The sequence below is a fragment of the Schistocerca gregaria genome, chromosome 2 (assembly GCF_023897955.1).
Source record: "Schistocerca gregaria isolate iqSchGreg1 chromosome 2, iqSchGreg1.2, whole genome shotgun sequence".
NCBI lineage: Eukaryota > Metazoa > Arthropoda > Insecta > Orthoptera > Acrididae > Schistocerca > Schistocerca gregaria.
The window spans coordinates 749,174,835-749,194,654 of NC_064921.1; the positions used below are offsets into that span (position 1 = coordinate 749,174,835).

General features: G+C 46.0%; 1 protein-coding gene across 1 annotated transcript in view; it reads right to left on the bottom strand.

The window, feature by feature from the left end:
* Window positions 1–19,820, bottom strand: part of LOC126334926 (glutamyl aminopeptidase-like) — a 431,383-nt gene that overhangs the window by 379,020 nt on the left and 32,543 nt on the right. Inside the window, exons 2-3 of the mRNA XM_049997648.1 lie at window positions 18,657–18,861; window positions 10,047–10,201 (exon numbers count right to left, since the gene is read on the bottom strand). Of these exons, the coding sequence (XP_049853605.1) occupies window positions 10,047–10,201; window positions 18,657–18,861 (360 nt within the window). The remainder of the gene's footprint in view (window positions 1–10,046; window positions 10,202–18,656; window positions 18,862–19,820) is intronic.

Here is a 19,820-nt window from a genome sequence, read left to right on the forward strand (position 1 = left end):
AACAAAACATCTCACATGCTAGCGCAGCTGCGGCGTAGCACCAAGTAAAAAAAAAAAAAAAAACAAAAAAAAAAAAACCTTATGTATCACACAGAACATTGTCCTGCCTGGGTTGATTCGACACTTTCAAGTGTTGACGAATATAGAACGTTACTCTCGATCGTGTTTGCTACAAAAGTGGTCACATTTTGCAATGATAGTCCAAGGTGCTATTCCAGGCGGGAGTCAAATGAATGTGCTCAACGGAAAATAATAAATGCTAAAATGAAGATTTGGCCCTGTCTGATTACTCCCTGAAGCATATCTTAGAATCTCTTAATTCTATAAATTACTATCTAAACATAAATGAATGATGAAGGCAACTAATCCTACTAAATGACAAACGTTGTCCCTGCTTATATTGTAGATTAAAAAAATACCTTTATATTACAAAGTTTACATTTCCTAAGTAAAATTACTAATCAATTGCCCAACTCTGCTCCTTACTATGACTGCGCGATCTAATATGAATAACGTGACATGACTGACATCATGTACGTACCAAACACTAGAAGACACTACTTTCAAAGATGATCTACGAAAGTGTGGAACCTCAGTGGAAATAAACTAACTTGATCACAGCGGTTTAGCTTTTATAGCCCTAATAAGCCGAAGCAATTTGCGATATCGCCGTATGTACTGCATATGGTGCGTCGGTGTGCTAGTTTTCGTACACGCCTGCGTCGATGGAAGAACTCTAGCCACGAAATAAAAACTCTTTCAAACACTAGGACGGCAGAAGGCGGTTCTCTGACTAATATACTCTAATACTGTGTTCTCCTCTCTGTGCTCTACAGACGAGGAACGCGAACTCCCAGCTACAAGGATGCAGTTCAGATAACGCCTCAACGTAATTATAGGCAGAAAATCACTGAACGCTGCATACTCAACGACGACTCTCAACTCGGAGGCGAAGTCCAGACTCGTATAAGTTGGCCACAGTACAGTGCCTAACCTTTCTAACTATAAACTCTCCTGAGAGGAAAGGCAACAAGCCCGTCTGTACCAACAAAGCTGATACCGAGCGACCGTCACACATGGGCGCTCACAACGGAAGACCACGTCTCTCTCCCGCTTACTTCCCAACAAGGCCCGGTTCCCCACCATCGTAATTCCGAAAACGAATCATATTCCCGAAACCACGCAATATTCTCCCTCTCTACAGATTCTTCCGAACGCCGACCAACCATCTTTTAGTCTTTTGCCGTCCAGCGCGGAAAGTTTGCGAGGAAAAACCTATACTTGTACAATGGTACGCTTCTGAGTAAAAGTCCTTGGAAATAACCCAGCCTGCGTGGTTTCCGAGGTGACGCGTCCTTTTTCCTCTTAGCTGCGTCCAAGATTTTCGTAGTTTCCGAAGTATAATCTTTCCCGTCCAGCTACAACCGGCCGGTCGCGACTCTAATGTGCCCCAGCGCTCAGGTGTCAGAATGTCCGTCTTGCTACTTCCTGTGTTTAAGCAGGACCAACACACCTGTGGCGGCCTTCCACCCAGGGCTTCAGTTCCGCCTGCCGCTTCATTTCCACTGTCGTTCCAAACGGTACTAGTATGATAATAAAGACACTCCGTCACCTTTCATGCAATAAGCGTTAACAATTATTTACGAGGCATACGTGACAATGTCAGTCTTCTTTATATATTCATATATACGATGTACAGCCTATCACGTGATACCTAATTGTGTTTGTAGATCATGACAAAGTATGTGGATGAGTTCTTGTAAGGTGCGAAATTATAGCTACCTTACAACAGATGTACGTTTGTATCTACCCGCAAAGGGTGACAGTGTAAATTTACGAGGAGTACGTACCTGAAAATGGCAGAAGGAGAAAGCAGCTGAATGTTGTGTACATGACTGTAATCTTGATATAAAGCGACTCGACAACCGATACTATACGCTATCTGAATAAACGTAACTAATCTTTTAAAGCTACGAAGTGTTCATTGTAACATCCCGTATAATATATATCTCTATCCTTAAGATTATGTGAAAGCTTAGTGACGTGTAATTTCGTTTCTAGCTGAAACCAGTTTCGAATATATATTTTTTTTATTTCAATACATTTCCGTTCGATGTTTCGCCCTCGAATGCGGCAGAATCATAAAGTTTTCTTAGAGAGCAGTGTGATTAAGCACATGTTGTAAATCATCGGAGTATAATGACCGGTGCTTCAACAGATTATGCCGGCACCTTTTACCAGAGGAGGCGGGGCGCTTTGGCGTTACAGAGGAACCGCCCAAAAGATCTTCCCGTCACGGAGATATACTGCTGGGGATGGCCTAATTATATCGCAGATAAGTGTCTTCCATTTTTCAGAAATAAGGTCATAAGAAAAGTAAGCGCCAAACGCATCGGATTGAATAGAATGTTCGCATGGCCAGAACGTGACTGTTCTGTACTGGGACTCGAATCAAGATCACAGCTGATCATACTCAGTATCCTGAGAAATGTGGTAATGAGCCAGAACGTTATGATCACAGCCCACCTCGGGAATGAATGCCGTCTGGTGCAGCTTGAAACACCCCCGCTTTGTCCTTCATTGGGTTTTGTGTGATTTAACGAAGCCGCCAAACAGTTAACTATTAAGATTATATGACCGTTTGGTTAATGGATGAAAGGCTATCGGTTTTTCTGCTGTGGTATCGGGGGTATTTCAACCGAGTGCGGCTGTTCTGATACGAAACAGTTAATGATTGATAGTTTGTCTATTATTAAAGATCATAAAGGTTGCGATGAACAAACTGAAATGTATTTTCCACTAACACACAAATTCTGAGGCAGTTGATACCTTCACCTTACACTTTTAATTACGATTATATATTTTATTGGTTGCTGATTTCAAGTACTTCGTCACACGCATTGATGACAGATAACATTCAAAACAGTCCTCACTACAATCCATGGTTGATGCTGGCCGACGCGGTTGACGCGACACACGTAATTCGGCACTTGTCACTTTCGGTTTCATATCACTCGCGAATCAGTATCGATAAGGGTCAGCCCCACGACGATCAGGGGGAGGCGCTCATTTGTCATATTCCGGTGAATTTGCCGTTTACTACTCATTCGGCACATCCACCATTGACAAAGTATTCAGCTCGACTTCCATTCTTTCCCGTCTCTCCAGTACTGTTGCTCACTCCACACTCATCTCACTGCCTCTTGCAGTGCTCGACAATGGACTCCTGCCTCCTATCGACCTGGTGGTCGGATACTAACATCTATGTTCGTAGGATCACGGATCCCTTACAAGCTGTGCTCGCGTGATATGGTGAGCAAAGTGTACAAGCGGACAAGAGACGAACGGGAACTCATTCTACCATCTTAAAGGGCTGCAAATGGCGAAGTGCACTGGCTTATTGTTGTGGCCCTGCGCGTGGGAACGAGCATCTAGGAAACGGTGAAGTTGGTCGGCTGTCCACGCACCCCCGTCGCGACCGTCTGTGGAAATAGGTTGAAGGACGGTGAAGCCGCGAGTAGACGCGACATGGTGTTGGATGCCCTCGACTCGTCACAGTACATGGAGGTCAGAGGCTTGTCATCACCGTAAAGCAGACTAGGCGCCGATCTGTGGCAATGTTGACGCAACCATATAGTTAATCACGACTGTAGTGGGCTCGGGATAATCGAGAGTGGATCGTGGATCAATGGAAACGTTTCGTCTTGTCGGTTAAATGACGTTTTTTGTAATACCAGTTAGATGGTCGTGACTGGCTACGTACGCCTTCATCAACCCGAAGGGCTACTATAAACATGTACCACGTGAAGGATATTCACCTGGCCTTCAATGTGACTAATGATAGTAATGGAAGTCATCGTGCCAGCTGAACGCCAAGCGAAGCTGTTGCTGACCACTTCCATGATGTCAATAATGGTTCAAATAGCTCTGAGCACTATGGGACTTAACTTCTGAGGTCATCAGTCCCCTAGAACTTAGAGCTACTTAAACCTAACTAACCTAAGGACATCACACACATCCATGCCCGAGGCAGGATTCGAACTTGCGACCGTAGCGGTCGCGCGATTCCAGACTGTAGCGCCTAGAACCGCTCGGCCGCTCCGGCCAGCTCCATGATGTCTTCCCCATCAGCGATGGCACCTTCCACCATGACACAACTATTCGTCTCGTATGGACAGAATTCTGCCACAATGGTCTGAGCAGCACGGTAGTGAACTCACGTTGATGTCTTGACCGTCAAATTCGTCCGATGTGATCGTGATGGAACAAATCTGGCTTGCGATCGGGAGCCAGCTCCACATTCACAAACCACCGGCCCGTAACTTACGGGAATAGCATGACCGTCGGTAGACATCTAGTGCTGCATCCGAGAACTTGTCTAAACATACCATTCACAAATGCTGTTGTACTGCGTTCCAGAGGTGCATCAACATGATATTAAACAGATGATCATAACGTTTTGGGTGTATCTGTGCGTATATATATATATATATATATATATATATATATATATATATATATATATATATATATATATGTGTGTGTGTGTGTGTGTGTGTGTGTGTGTATGAAAACGTTATAAATATTTATTTGAACGGGTGAAATAGTGACGAATTTATCAAATGAAGCGAACGATTTGATTTCTTCCTGTTTTATGGAGATGTTGATGATGGGGATTAATTAAGCTGTACAGGATTTGAACTAAAATATGGAAACACTAAAAATACATTAGGATGCCTGATACGGTGTAAAGAATAGTCGGAATGAATAAATACAGGCCCCATGTGGATTTGAAGGGGACATTTACTGTTCCTCCGGCAAAATAGCTGTAAATTCAGGTAAGGATGACTGTGGATAAAGATCACGCACACACATTTCCAAAGTAGACCACAAAGATTCAATTATATTGAGATCTGGCGACTTTTGTGGCGAGGGGACATGCGAAAATCATCCTCGTGCTCATAAAACCAGCCCTGGACGAGGAGAGCTGTGTCAGCAGGATCCCTGTCATATTACAACGCAACATCACCATCGAGGAACAAACACTGTATCGCGGGATGGACATGATCAGCCAAAATGGTCACATAACCCTTGACAGTAATGCTACCATGGGAGAAATCGTGGGGCCCTGGGAATACCACGACGTAACTGCCCAAACCATCATCGAATCCCCGTCATGTTTCACGCTTGCGACGTAAAAGTGGCCAAAAGTTGGAATCGGTGTGAAAAAAGACTCCTCGGACCAAAGGGCTCTCTTTTATTTGCTCCAAACTCCAGGTTTCACAGCTTCGGCACCATGCTTTCCTGTTACTGGGTATTTTCACCACTGATGAGTGGTTTTGGACCTCCAACTTGCTCAGCACTTCCCTCCCTTTGGAGCTACCTTCGTGTTGTTTTGGTGCTGTCGGGGTTCGCGAGTGCGATTTTCAGTTCTGCAGTGACATTTTCAGCTTCGTCACGAACCTCTTCAATGACCTTCCGTCACAGTTACCCAACACACACCTTTGTTCGTGTTGTAACTTAGTAAATGATGTTTTTCCGCTTTTTCTGTGTGCTATATAAATCTTCAGTGCGGTAGCTCTTGAAATACACTCCTGAAAATTGAAAAAAGAACACATTGACACCGGTGTTTCAGACCCACCATACTTGCTCCGGACACTGCGAGAGGGCTGTACAAGCAATGATCACACGCACGGCACAGCGGACACACCAGGAACCGCGGTGTTGGCCGTCGAATGGCACTAGCTGCGCAGTATTTGTGCACCGCCGCCGTCAGTGTCAGCCAGTTTGCCGTGGCATACGGAGCTCCATCGCAGTCTTTAACACTGGTAGCATGCCGCGACAGCGTGGACGTGAACCGTATGTGCAGTTGACGGACTTTGAGCGAGGGCGTATAGTGGGCATGCGGGAGGCCGGGTGGACGTACCGCCGAATTGCTCAACACCTGGGGCGTGAGGTCTCCACAGTACATCGATGTTGTCGCCAGTGGTCGGCGGAAGGTGTACGTGCCCGTCGACCTGGGACCGGACCGCAGCGACGCACGGATGCACGCCAAGACCGTAGGATCCTACGCAGTGCCGTAGGGGACCGCACCGCCGCTTCCCAGCAAATTAGGGACACTGTTGCTCCTGGGGTATCGGCGAGGACCATTCGCAACCGTCTCCATGAAGTTGGGCTACGGTCCCGCACACCGTTAGGCCGTCTTCCGCTCACGCCCCAACATCGTGCAGCCCGCCTCCAGTGGTGTCGCGACAGGCGTGAATGGAGGGACGAATGAAGACCTGTCGTCTTCAGCGATGAGAGTCGCTTCTGCCTTGGTGCCAATGATGGTCGTATGCGTGTTTGGCGCCGTGCAGGTGAGCGCCACAATCAGGACTGCATACGACCGAGGCACAAAGGGCCAACACCTGGCATCATGGTGTGGGGAGCGATGTCCTAAACTGGCCGTACACCTCTGGTGATCGTCGAGGGGACACTGAATAGTGCACGGTACATCCAAACCGTCATCGAACCCATCGTTCTACCATTCCTAGACCGGCAAGGGAACTTGCTGTTCCAACAGGACAATGCACGTCCGCATGTATCCCGTGCCACCCAACGTGCTCTAGAAGGTGTAAGTCAACTACCCTGGCCAGCAAGATCTCCGGATCTGTCCCCCATTGAGCATGTTTGGGACTGGATGAAGCGTCGTCTCACGCGGTCTGCACGTCCAGTACGAACGCTGGTCCAACTGAGGCGCCAGGTGGAAATGGCATGGCAAGCCGTTCCACAGGACTACATCCAGCATCTCTACGATCGTCTCCATGGGAGAATAGCAGCCTGCATTGCTGCGAAAGGTGGATATACACTGTACTAGTGCGGACATTGTGCATGCTCTGTTGCCTGTGTCTATGTGCCTGTGGTTCTGTCAGCGTGATCATATGATGTATCTGACCCCAGGAATGTGTCAATAAAGTTTCCCCTTACTGAGACAATGAATTCACGGTGTTCTTATTTCAATTTCCAGGAGTGTAACAAATACTTCGGCTACCTTGGTTACGGAATCGCCCACCATACGAGCACTAACAATTTGCCCACATTCGAATTCACTTAGCTCCTACATAAGGCAGTCACAGTTACACAGAACATTGTTCTGACCTCGACTGAGGTCTGCAAGGTATTGAGGTCACTGCACAAGTGCCGTTCATGGCCGAATACAACAGTGGGAGTGCAGGATTGGCTAGCATCTGTGTTTGTGTTCGAGCTAGATATTTCTCGCGGTGTTTCCATAAGTTTATGCACCTCCTATTAGGTGGGACGTTTGGGTGCAGCATGTGGGATTGGAGAGGATATTACTGAAAAGATGTTGGGTGTGTACGTGGAAGAGACTAACTGACTGAATGCAGCGAGTGGGAGACGCGTGGGACTGCAACTAAGCTGTGTGGGACTACAAGGCTGGAAAAGGGTGGTTTGGAGCCTTAATTTGGGGTGTAAAGAGTACAATGTGTTTGCCCATCAGGAACAGTAGATGGCAGTAATGATTTCGTAGACGGGGGAGTAAGCGATTAAAATTACACTGGGAAGTTGTAGATAAAGTAGTTATTATTGAGTCAACATATAGAATGTGGAATCAGAAAAGTCGTATACTGCCTGAAATACGCGAATGAATGTATTTATATGTTTATCTGATAAGAGTAATGTTGTATAATTTTTCTAATACTAAGCTATATTCATTATGATGAGGAATACTGTTATCCTCAAATATAATTTGAATTAATAATATATTCTCTATTTTGTAAAGATGTTTGGACATTATTTATTCTGTTCTGTTTAAATACTCGTGTGTGAAGTTAACGTTACGAAAGATATTCTCATCTTTTATTTATTTACTTATGTCACAATTCCTGTTAGACTGACGTAAATGTTTTTTCTATTCTTTTGTAAAGCCTGTATTACTACAAATGTTATCTGTATTATATTTTTAACGATGTCTTTTTGTACCTTTGTAATTGGATTCTCATGTTATAAAATTAGACACCAGGTCTTCAAATTAAGTATATAGCAAGGTTTCATTTCACTGCACACATTTCTGGTGGTCATGGTATACGCACAATATGTGAGAAGTTAAAAAAAGAAAAGGACTGTTAGTGCTCACACTTGTGTTGATAATTCAGCAAGGGACTGGATAACAGCATTGCTGGTTCTAAAGACATTTCAAAAAAAATTTTTTTCGTGAGTGCATAGGTGGAGGATCATGGACTTGCTATATTATCCGCAAGACTCTTCGATGGTGATTGTGCGCCCACAGAGTCGCAACGGATGGCTGCTGGCCATCTCTAAAAGGACTACAGTGGGTCTGCACCTTTGGTGGCCCATCAATTCCATTATCTCTTCAAGGACTACATTGGGTATGCACCTTTGATGGCCCACGAATACCACAATCTCTACTAGGACTACAGTGGGCCTGCATCTGTGGTGGCCCACTAATGCCATCTGTACAAGAAATACTCTGGGTCTGTTCTGTGATGACCTACCTACCAATATTCTTCAAAACATCGACTAACTCTGCTGTGGGTTTGCTCTGTTGTGGTACATTACCTGTCTGCATCTCAAGAGTAAGCACTGTCTTTCCGTTGGAAGGACAACACTACTTCTTCAAGACTGCGTGGAAATCCACTACTTCCGTGTGCACTTTCTTTTGCTCAGACTTGTGTGTAAGACTATCATTCTTACTGTGATGAATGATCAGGACTGTCTTTATGGACTGTGATGACAATTTTTGCTTTTGACCAACATTGTATCAATAAGTGTGGGCATTTGATATCTTTGTTGTTGTAATTATGAAAAATTTTATCAAATCAGTATTGTCCACTGCTCAAAACAATTTGTAAAATTTTTTGTGGGGAGCATGGGGGCTATGTAAGTAGGCTGTTTAGGTTTTTATGTTGGTAACGTCACGTAGTACTCTGTACGAAAATCGCTGGCTGCGCTATGTGCAATCTGTGGCTGGTTGGATTCATTGTTGGAATATTTGCTTGTGTAGTGTTGGGCAGTTGGATATCAACAGCACGTAGTGTTGGGCAGTTGGAGGTGAGCCGCCAGCAGTGGTAGATGTGGAGAGAGGTATGCCAGAGTTTTGAGACGTTACTATAAGCGGACGATCTGGACGTGTGTCCGCCAGAAAAAGGAAATTTGTAGAGATGGACGTCATGAATTGATAGATATATATATGACGAATTTTGAACACTATTAAGGTAAATACTTTGTTTGTTCTCTATCAAAATCTTTCGTTTTCTAACTATGCCTATCAGTAGTTAGTGCCTTCAGTAGTTAGAAACTTTTATTTAGCTGGCAGTATTGGCGCTCGCTGTAATGCAGTAGTTCGAATAACGAAGATTTTTGTGAGATAAGTGATTCATGAAAGGTATAGGTTATTGTTAGTGAAAAAGAAAGTCAGTTATCGTTGCGCTAAAAATACTGTGTGTCAGTTTAGTGATGGTCAGAATAAGCAAAGTACGTTGAGTTTTACTCAGCTGTTTGAAAATCAAATAACGTAGAAGATTACCAGCACAGTCATTCATAATTTTTCTAAGGGGACGTTTCAGATGTACTGTCCTACAATCTCAACTGATTACTGCTGATCTTGCATTTGGCCGTAGCGTCACAGTCTGTGGTGGGGAATGACGACTATGCCATCGTTGTGTTAGTTGTAAATCCCATTCCACATTTCTGAAATATTCGCATTAAACAGATGTCCGATGCAGCAGGTCGTTGAGTCGGCACTAGGAACCGGTCCGAAGTTGACTTACCTCCCTGCCACGCAACTTAGCTCCACGCGGTCATAAGCAGAAAAGTAAAACTATCGAACGCCGCTAGGGATGCTGAAGAGAACATCCAACGTGGCCTTGTACGTACCTGCTTGAGATGTCACTTGCGGTTCCGCATGGGAGTGACTCACCTTCAAGTTCGTTGGCCGCGCTGGCTTGCTCGCGTGTGTGTAGTGGGTGGGCTGGTGCTACAGTCTGGTTTCCTACCTGTCCGCCCCCACGCGTCCGCGATCCACTCACCTGCGAGATCCGTCCTGCGAGTAGGTGCTGCGGTAGAAGCCGACGATGCTGTCGGTGAGGGACCCGAAGAAGATGAAGTTGAGCAGGTAGGTGCCCGCCAGGACCTGCCCGTAGCGCGGCCGCAGCACCCACATCTCGCCCTCCGTGTAGTCCACCTGTGCAAATCATTATCGACTGCCACCAGTGCGATTTCAGAGCGGGAAATCTGAGGTAACAAATCTACTATGACGGTCGTGTAAACACGTCTACAATATAAGTCTACGGTATCTGTTATCCCGTAAGCAACAACGATGACACAACTGACACAAGAAGAAACTACACTTCTCCACCTAGACGAAACACGGTAACGCGGAAATGAACAACCTAGTACGCCACGACGGCCCCCGCAGTCCTCCCACACCACTAAACACATTTCAAAACACCGAAAACAATAGTGTTAAGGCAATCTTACGTAAGTTAAAGAACCACTGTAGCAACCAGCTCCAAGTACTGCGAAGCAGGAAAGGACAACCTGTAACCCTAGCTACAAGACTAGCCATAAGTTAGGAGACACCACCCACAACACCATTCACTAACAAATTTAAACTTAAGTAACTTGGTGTTATCCATTCATATGAGCCTTAACGCCTCCTTCCTTATTTTGCATTGTTTTGAAGTAATAGCACAATTTTAGAGTAATAGAATGGGATAAAAGAAGAGAATGTGTATACTATAAGAACCTCTCATTACGTTATCTTGTCATTTTCGCTTACCTTGTTATTTCATGTATTTTGTTAATTAATTTATCTTGTTAAATTCACTAACAAGTAATATAAGAACTAAGAACATTCAATATAAAGTATGTGTAAATATATAGTATATATAAAGAATGTATTCAAACATATGAAAAACTGGAAATAAATAAAAATTGTAAACCTTGGCTGATTAAGGGCAACCAGATAAGCCCTAGAACAGCCCGCCTTCTCCCCTCAGGAGGAAGAATGATGATGATGATGATGATGATGATGAAGTCCCATAGTCCTTGACAGAGCGTAGGGGAACGACGCGGGAGACCCGCGCCGCCATACTACGCAAGGTTCTACTGGAGGTGGTTTGCCATTGCCTCCCCCCGACCGTAATGGGGATGAATGATGATGATGAAGACTACACAACAACACCCAGTCATCTCGAGGCAGGTGAATATCCCTGACCCTGCCGAGAATTGAACCCGGGACCCCGTGCTCGGGAAGCGAGAACGCTACGGCGAGACCACGAGCTGCGGGCACGAAGAATGAAACGTGCTAAAAAAAAATTCCCGGAGGAAAGTACACGAAGAACAAACTAAAATTAGACCGAAAAGTTACGAAATATCGTCGTCACTGCGCGTCTCTCATTAAATGTAGTTATCTTTTCTTCATAGGATTTTTCAACCTGGAGAAAGCATTCTACACTCCTGGAAATGGAAAAATGAACACATTGACACCGGTGTGTCAGACCCACCATACTTGCTCCGGACACTGCGAGAGGGCTGTACAAGCAATGATCACACGCACGACACAGCGGACACACCAGGAACCGCGGTGTTGGCCGTCGAATGGCGCTAGCTGCGCAGCATTTGTGCACCGCCGCCGTCAGTGTCAGCCAGTTTGCCGTGGCATACGGAGCTCCATCGCAGTCTTTAACACTGTTAGCATGCCGCGACAGCGTGGACGTGAACCGTATGTGCAGCTGACGGACTTTGAGCGAGGGCGTATAGTGGGCATGCGGGAGGCCGGGTGGACGTACCACCGAATTGCTCAACACGTGGGGCGTGAGGTCTCCACAGTACATCGATGTTGTCGCCAGTAGTCGGCGGAAGATGCACGTGCTCGTCGACCTGGGACCGGACCGCAGCAACGCACGGATGCACGCCAAGACCGTAGGATCCTACGCAGTGCCGTAGGGGACCGCACCGCCACTTCCCAGCAAATTAGGGACACTGTTGCTCCTGGGGTATCGGCGAGGACCATTCGCAACCGTCTCGATGAAGCTGGGCTACGGTCCCGCACACCGTTAGGCCGTCTTCCGCTCACGCCCCAACATCGTGCAGCCCGCCTCCAGTGGTGTCGCGACAGGCGTGAATGGAGGGACGAATGGAGACGTGTCGTCTTCAGCGATGAGAGTCGCTTCTGCCTTGGTGCCAATGATGGTCGTATGCGTGTTTGGCGCCGTGCAGGTGAGCGCCACAATCAGGACTGCATACGACCGAGGCACACAGGGCCAACACCCGGCATCATGGTGTGGGGAGCGATCTCCTACACTGGCCATACACCTCTGGTGATCGTCGAGGGGACACTGAATAGCGCACGGTACATCCAAACCGTCATCGAACCCATCGTTCTACTATTCCTAGACCGGCAAGGGAACTTGCTGTTCCAACAGGACAATGCACGTCCGCATGTATCCCGTGCCACCCAACGCGCTCTAGAAGGTGTAAGTTAACTACCCTGGCCAGCAAGATCTCCGGATCTGGCGTCCCCCATTGAGCATGTTTGGGAGTGGAGGAAGCGTCGTCTCACGCGGTCTGCACGTCCAGCACGAACGCTGGTCCAACTGAGGCGCCAGGTGGAAATGGCATGGCAAGCCGTTCCACAGGACTACATCCAGCATCTCTACGATCGTCTCCATGGGAGAATAGCAGCCTGCATTGCTGCGAAAGGTGGATATACACTGTACTAGTGCCGACATTGTGCATGCTCTGTTGCCTGTGTCTATGTGCCTGTGGTTCTGTCAGTGTGATAATGTGATGTATCTGACCCCAGGAATGTGTCAATAAAGTTTCCTCTTCCTGGGACAATGAATTCACGGTGTTCTTATTTCAATTTCTAGGAGTGTATATTGTAAAATGGTGAAAGGTCCGACATCCTCAGAAAAATTGGTAGCACGCTGGAGGAAAAGACAGCTGTTATACAGTACGCTCAAGAACCAAGAGGGAACAATAAGAACGAAAGACGAAGAACGACATGCTCGAGTTAGATAGGGCGTAATACATGGATATAGTCTTTCGTCCCTACTGTTCAATCGATACATCTAAGAAGCAATGACCGAAATCAAACAATGGTTCACGAGTTCGGGGTGAAAGAATATCGATGATAAGATTCGGTGATGATATTGCTATCATCGGTGAAAGTGGGAAAGAACTGCATGGCTTATTGAGTGGAATAAACAGTCTAATGAATAAAGAATACGGGCTGTGAGTAAACTGAAGAAAGATGAAAGTAGTGAGAAGTAGCGGAAGTGAGACTGACGATAAACTTGTCATCAAAAATGGGAATCACGAAGTAGACGAAGTAGCACTAGCCAATTGAACATATCTGCATCTATACTCCACAAGCCACCTTGAGATGGGTGGCGGAGGGTATTTCGTGAACCAGTGTCACTTCTCCCCTTGCCTATTCCAATCGCATATGGTTCACGGGAAGAACGATTGATGGTAAGCCTCCGTATGGGCTCGACTCTCTGTAATTATATGTTCATGGTTTTTCCGTGAGATGTACTTGGGAGGAAGCAGTGTACTGGTTGACTCTTACAGGTAAGTACGCTCTCGAAACTTTAGCAGCAGACCATCTCGTGATGCAATCTATTTCTTCTAACAGCCTTATACGCACGAATCCCATACTGACGAGCAGTACTGGTCTAACGAGAGTTTTGTAAGCTCCTTCCTTTGTTAATGGACTGCATTTCCTGTAGATGTTTCCAATGAATCTGTCTGACATCCGATTTACTCGCGATTTATTTTATGTGGCCGTTCCACTTCAAATTGCTCCGTACACACACACGCTTGCTCCTAGATATTTTCTCGAAGTAACTGCTTCCAGTGAGTGCTCTGCAGTTTTGTAATCATTCAGTAAGGGGTCTTTCCGTATACGTATTCGCAATGCGTTACATTTGTTTATGCTTAGGGTCAATTGGTACTCTGTACAAAACGTCGGTCCTCTGCGGCTCTTCCCGCATTTCGCTACAATTTTCTAGAATCGCGATTTCTCTGTATACAACAGTGGAATCGCTAAAACCTCATGTAACTTCCGACGCTCTCTACTACACTATTTATATTTATTATGCAATGAAATAGTCCTATAACACTCCCTTGGAGCACGCCCGAAGTTACTTTTTCGTCTGAAGACTTCTCTCCATTGAGAATGACGTGGTGTGTTCTGTTTGCTAGAAACTCTTCAGTCCAGTTACACAGTTGGTCTGATGTTCCATACGCATGTATGACCGAAGTTGGTTTAAAAAAAAAAAAAAAAAAAAAACAAACAAACAAACTATCTGGCTGTGTTTTCATCTGACCAATCTGGGTGTCAATGTTACCCTTTAGCTCCACCTACAAAAATTCTGTCTATCCAATGAGAAACGTTATACTTTTCGTGGTGGGGCAATGTTTTTTAAAGTTTGCAACGTAACAGAGACGCGAAAAAGTCTCACGCTAAAACCTGCAGCTGGTGTGATCCTTTTAGCGTTATCGTAAGATCTATACTGTTCTTTTGGAGGGCTCTAGCTTTTAACATGGGCTGGGGGTAGTCCTTGACGTAACAGAGACGCGAAACAGGCTCACGCTAAAACGTGCGGGTTGTATGGCCCTAGTGGTTAGCTGGCGACGTGGGTGTCCAGTCCGTCCCTTATCGTAGGGCCTTCTAGCTTAACACGGTTCTGCTCTCGGCTTCTATTCTCGTTTCTCCCCTCTGAACTGCGTCGGTCTCACGGTGGGAAGGTACGACATGCATTTAGACGTTCTTGTGTTAGTCTGTGGTATTCCATTTGCTCACTCGTTACTCGTATTACTTTGGTTAATTTAATGTCACGATTTATTCGGAGCTATGTGACATACTACTGGATTTGCTTATCATGTCAGGGTTTTCATGGAAGGTGTTGGATTTGCCTGACACCTTACAACCAGCATTTCTCATTGGCAATGGCATATCTCGCGCATACGTTGACCCATAATCTTGCAGTGTTAATAACTTAAACATGTTACCTAGACAAATGTACTCCCAAAATTTCTTTGTGTGTGCATATGTGTGTGTGTGTGTGTGTGTGTGTGTGTGTGTGTGTTGTGGTCTTCAGTCCAGAGACTGGTTTGATGCAGCCCTCCATGCTATTCTATCCTGCGAAAGCTTCTTCATCTCCAAATAACTATTGCAGCCTACATCCTTATGAATCCGTTTAGTGTGTTCATCTCCCTCTACGGTTTTTTCCCTCCACTCTGCCCTGCAATACTAAATTGGTGATCCCTCGATGCCTCAGAACATGTCCTACCAACCGATCCCTTCTTCTAGTCAAGTTGTGCCACAAATTTCTCTTCTCCCCTATTTTATTCAGTACCTCCTCATTAGTTACGTGATCTACCCATCAAATCTTCTGTAAAATTTCATTAATCTACATTAATTGTATTCTGATGTAGCAATTTTTTCCATCCGTATATTACGTCTCAAACCTGATGAAACTGATGAACAAAAGACATGTATAACAGCCGATCAAATACTTTCCATTGGAAGGCCGCACAGTTCAGAATCGGTATGGTCATCAGGCAAATTCACTCTGACCGCTGAGTTCACAACCCACCATTTGGTAAACCACCACGGCCACGGGAGCATACTTGTGTGTGTGTGTGTGTGTGTGTGTGTGTGTTTGTGTGTTGTGAATGTGTGTATTTCAGCTAGAAAAATCGCAAGAGTTCGAAAGGTAGTGAGAATGCTGTTTCCTTTGCGTGAATGCTGTTCCCACGCTCCATGCTTTGGTTTAGTGAGAGGTTGCCTTTCCCTTATTTTACATATTGGCCCATCCAAGAATTTCCGTCATTTTTCAGACCTACGTCTGATTGTAAAACGTAGAACGTCTGTCCAGACACTTCGTGATCATAGTTGCACTGAAACAGAGGCATATACATAAAATTCCGAAATACTAAACGTCTTTTTCCAAGACTGTTTCACAGAGGAAGATCACATTGTACCTCCGAGCGTTCCTAGTGATTGCAAAAAAAAAAAAAAAAAAAAAAAAAAAAAAAAAAAAAAAAAAAGTAAAAGTACAGGTCACTCCACTTTTCAAGAAGGATAATGGAACAGACGCACAAAACTATGAGCCTGTACCTCTGATATCGATCAGTTGTTAAGAAGTTATATGCTCGCATATTATGACATTTGCGTCGACCGAAAATCGCCTCTGTAAGGACCAACATGGGTTCCAAAAACAATGACCTTGTGACACCCAACTCACTCTGTTCGTCCGCGAGACCCAGAAAGCAGTAGATGCAGGTGCCGGAGTAGATGCCGTCTTCCTTGACTTTCGGAAGGCATTCGATACAGCTTCGCACCGCTGCCTAATGAACAAAATACATGCGTATGGAACATCAGACCAACTGTGTAACTGAACTGAAGAGTTTCTAGCAAACAGAACACACCACGTCATTCTCAATGGAGATAAGTTAGAGGAGAGTTGCTTCCGAGATGGCGAGGTGAGCGGAACTGTGCTGCCCGCCGCTGCCCTGACGCTGCCTAAACACCGACAAGGTAATGAACGCACGCAATGCCGCATTTTTGAGCGCATAAGGCTTCACTCAGAACTGCAGAAGTCTCGTCTGTTACACCTCCTTTTTGCGTAATACTAGTGTCGATCGTAAATTAAAGCTCATGGTGTTCACATTTCCCACTTGAAGTAAAAATCTGAAACGCGATGATTTCTCTGTTATATAATTATTGAGAAGCCACATCAGCCACTGTGATTTACAAGTTAGATAAGTAATTAAAGATAATTGAGGGTCACTGTAGATCATTTTGATAGTTTTCTCTTTTGTGAAACTTAATTGAAACCTAGATTATAGATGTGATGTGGCATAAGTCACCCTTCGATCCATTGTAGAACTTGGAAACCCATTCTGGGAATATTCGTTCACATTTTTGTTGAACGCAGTTGGTTTTTACCGTCCTGTATTAAATCACTTCCTTTTATCAATAGTGCAATTTATAAACAATGTTTTGTGAGTAGAATAAAATTTCCAATGGTAAACTTAACTGCTTTTTCGACGTTATTTTACCAGATAACTAAAAATAGGAAAGCCTTGAACCCCTTCCACTAGATTTAATTAGTATTAAGATTCTTTTACAGGGAGTGCAGTGGAGCTGACGCTGAGATCATTTAGTATTTGGTTATATCATCGCTAGTCTCACTGAACTCTTCTGAATTCTAAATGTCATGTGTGGTCTGGCGTCTCCTTACCAGCAATAGGTCCCAGGTTCAAACTAGTTAATTTCCTAAAAAAACACGCTCAGAGCGTCGTTGCGAAAAAGTGGTAGGGAGACACGATATAGAACAAACAGCCACCACCATGAATGTTTAGATGGTACATTAATAACCGGTGAGGGCGCCAGAATCTTGAATGCAAGCATGCAAATGTGGATGCATTGTGTTGTACAAGTGCCGGATGTCAGGATACAGGGACTGCTCATGCTGTTTGTGGATGGCACTGGAGCTGTCGTGCGATGATACCCCACATGTGCTCCACAGGAGACAGACTGGTGGTCGAGCAGACCAAGACAACATGTCGGCACTCTGTAGAGTGGTACGTGGGTGAGCGTTATCCTTATGGGAAATCCCTCTGGAATGCTGTTTATGAATGGCAGCACAACAGGCCGAATCACGAGAATGACTTACAAATTTGCAGTGAGGGTGCGTGGGATAAGCGCGAGAGTGCTTCTCTGTCATGTGAAATCGCACTCCAGACTATAGCTCCAGGTGTAGGTTCAGTGTGTCTAGCACGCAAACAGTTTGGTTGCAGATCTGCAACTGGCCTCCTTCTAACCAAAACATGCTATAATTGGCACTGAGGCAGAACCAGCTTTTATCAGGGAACACAACAGACCTTCACCATGCCTTCCAATCGGCTCTCGCCTAACACCACCGAAGCCGCAAATGGCGTGGTTTGGGGTCAGTGGAATGCACGCTACAGGATGTCTAGCACGGAGCTGTCCTTGATACCGATTTGCAACAGTTCGTTGCGTCGTTGTCTCAACTGCTGCTCAGATTGCTGCTGCAGATGCAGTATGATGCGACAGTCATACACCGAACACTAGGGTCTTCCATCTCGGTAGTGCCAAGTGGCTTACCGGAGTCCGGTCTTCTCGCGACCGTGCATTCCCGTGACCACTGCTGCCAGCAATCATGTACAGTGGCTACATTCCTGCCAAGTCTTTCTGCACTATCGCAGAAGGTACATCCAGCTTCTAGCAGGCCAATTACACGACCTCCTCCAAACTCAGTGAAGTTTTGCTAATGACGACTTCGTCGCCTTGAAGGCATCGCTGAGTAACATCAAGTCACCGTGTCCGGTCTCAAAGGTAACTGACGCTCACGACCGTGACAGCGTGTATTTAAAGCAAGCTTAATGTTCGTCCTCACGGTGGCGCTACTGGTACCACCCTTATGCGACTTGCCTAAAATCTGAACTAACATCATCTTTCAGATGTAGAAACACGCCTACCAACCTTCGTTTATGACGCACAACTCTGTTTTGGTGTTGCCTGTTTTTTCTGTCAGCGTATTTGGAATTTTCGTCACGTTAAATTGGTGTTTGGAAACAAGAGCGTGTTGGCAACTCACGGGCTCGAGCAGTGGCACCTCGGCGCTGTCCAGCACCCTGATCATGCGGCTCTCGGTGATGTTGAGGCCCTTGCTGTGCACCGCCAACCAGCCCCTGGCGCGCTGCGTCTGCACCGTTATGGACACGGCGCCCATGAAGGTTCCCTCCTCCAGCTGGGGGTTCAGCAGCAGCTCGTAGTGCAGAGGCTCCACGTCCTCCGGCAACCTGTGCGGACAGAAAATGGCTGGTAAGGACGAGTACTGCAGCTGGTCGACGAACACCGCGCCCAAGTAATCCAACTCCAGAACTTGTCTCTCTATCCGCCTGACAGGTCCAGTCATTCAAGACTCACCTCATGGCTCCCACCTGTCAGTCACTCTCCCCTAGTCCCCGCCCCCTATCCCCAAACTCCTCAGCAAATCATCTACACGCCTTGGAGAAAGGAGACTGCCTAGGTTTCTATCCCATTATGAGTACGCCACTGCCGGCCTCTGTGCCCGAGTGGTTCTAGGCGCTTCAGTCCGGAACCGCGTTGCTGCTACGGTCGCAGGTTCGAATCCTGCCTGGGGCATGGATGTGTGTGATGTCATTAGGTTAGGTAGGTTTAGGTAGTTCTAAGTTCTACGGGACTCATGACCTCAGAAGTGAAGTCCCATAGTACTCAGAGCCATTTGAACCATTTTGAACTTGACAGGAATGTAGCCACTGTACATGATTGCTGGCAGCGGTGGTCACGGGAATGTACGGTCGCAAGAAGACCGGGCTCCGGTAGGCCACTTGGCACTACCGAGATGGAAGACCCTAGTGTTCGGTGCATGACTGTCGCATCATACTGCATCTGCAGCAGCAATCTGAGCAGCAGCTGGTACCACAGTGACACAACAGCGGTTACAAATCTGTTACTTCAAGGACAGTTCTGAGCCAGATGCCCTGTAGGGTGCATTTCACTGACCCCAAACCACCGCCATTTGCGACTTTAGTGATGTCAAGCGAGAGCTCATTGGCGAGCAAGGTGGAAATCTGTTGCGTTTTTTGATAAAAACTGATTCTGTCTCTGTGCTAGTCTTGGTGATTTATCCTGTGAGGTGTGATTTCATACGACAGCAGGAGCACTCTCGTGGTTATCCAACTCGCCCTCACTGCAAATTTGTAAGTCAGTCTGGTGATTCGACCTGTTGTGCTGC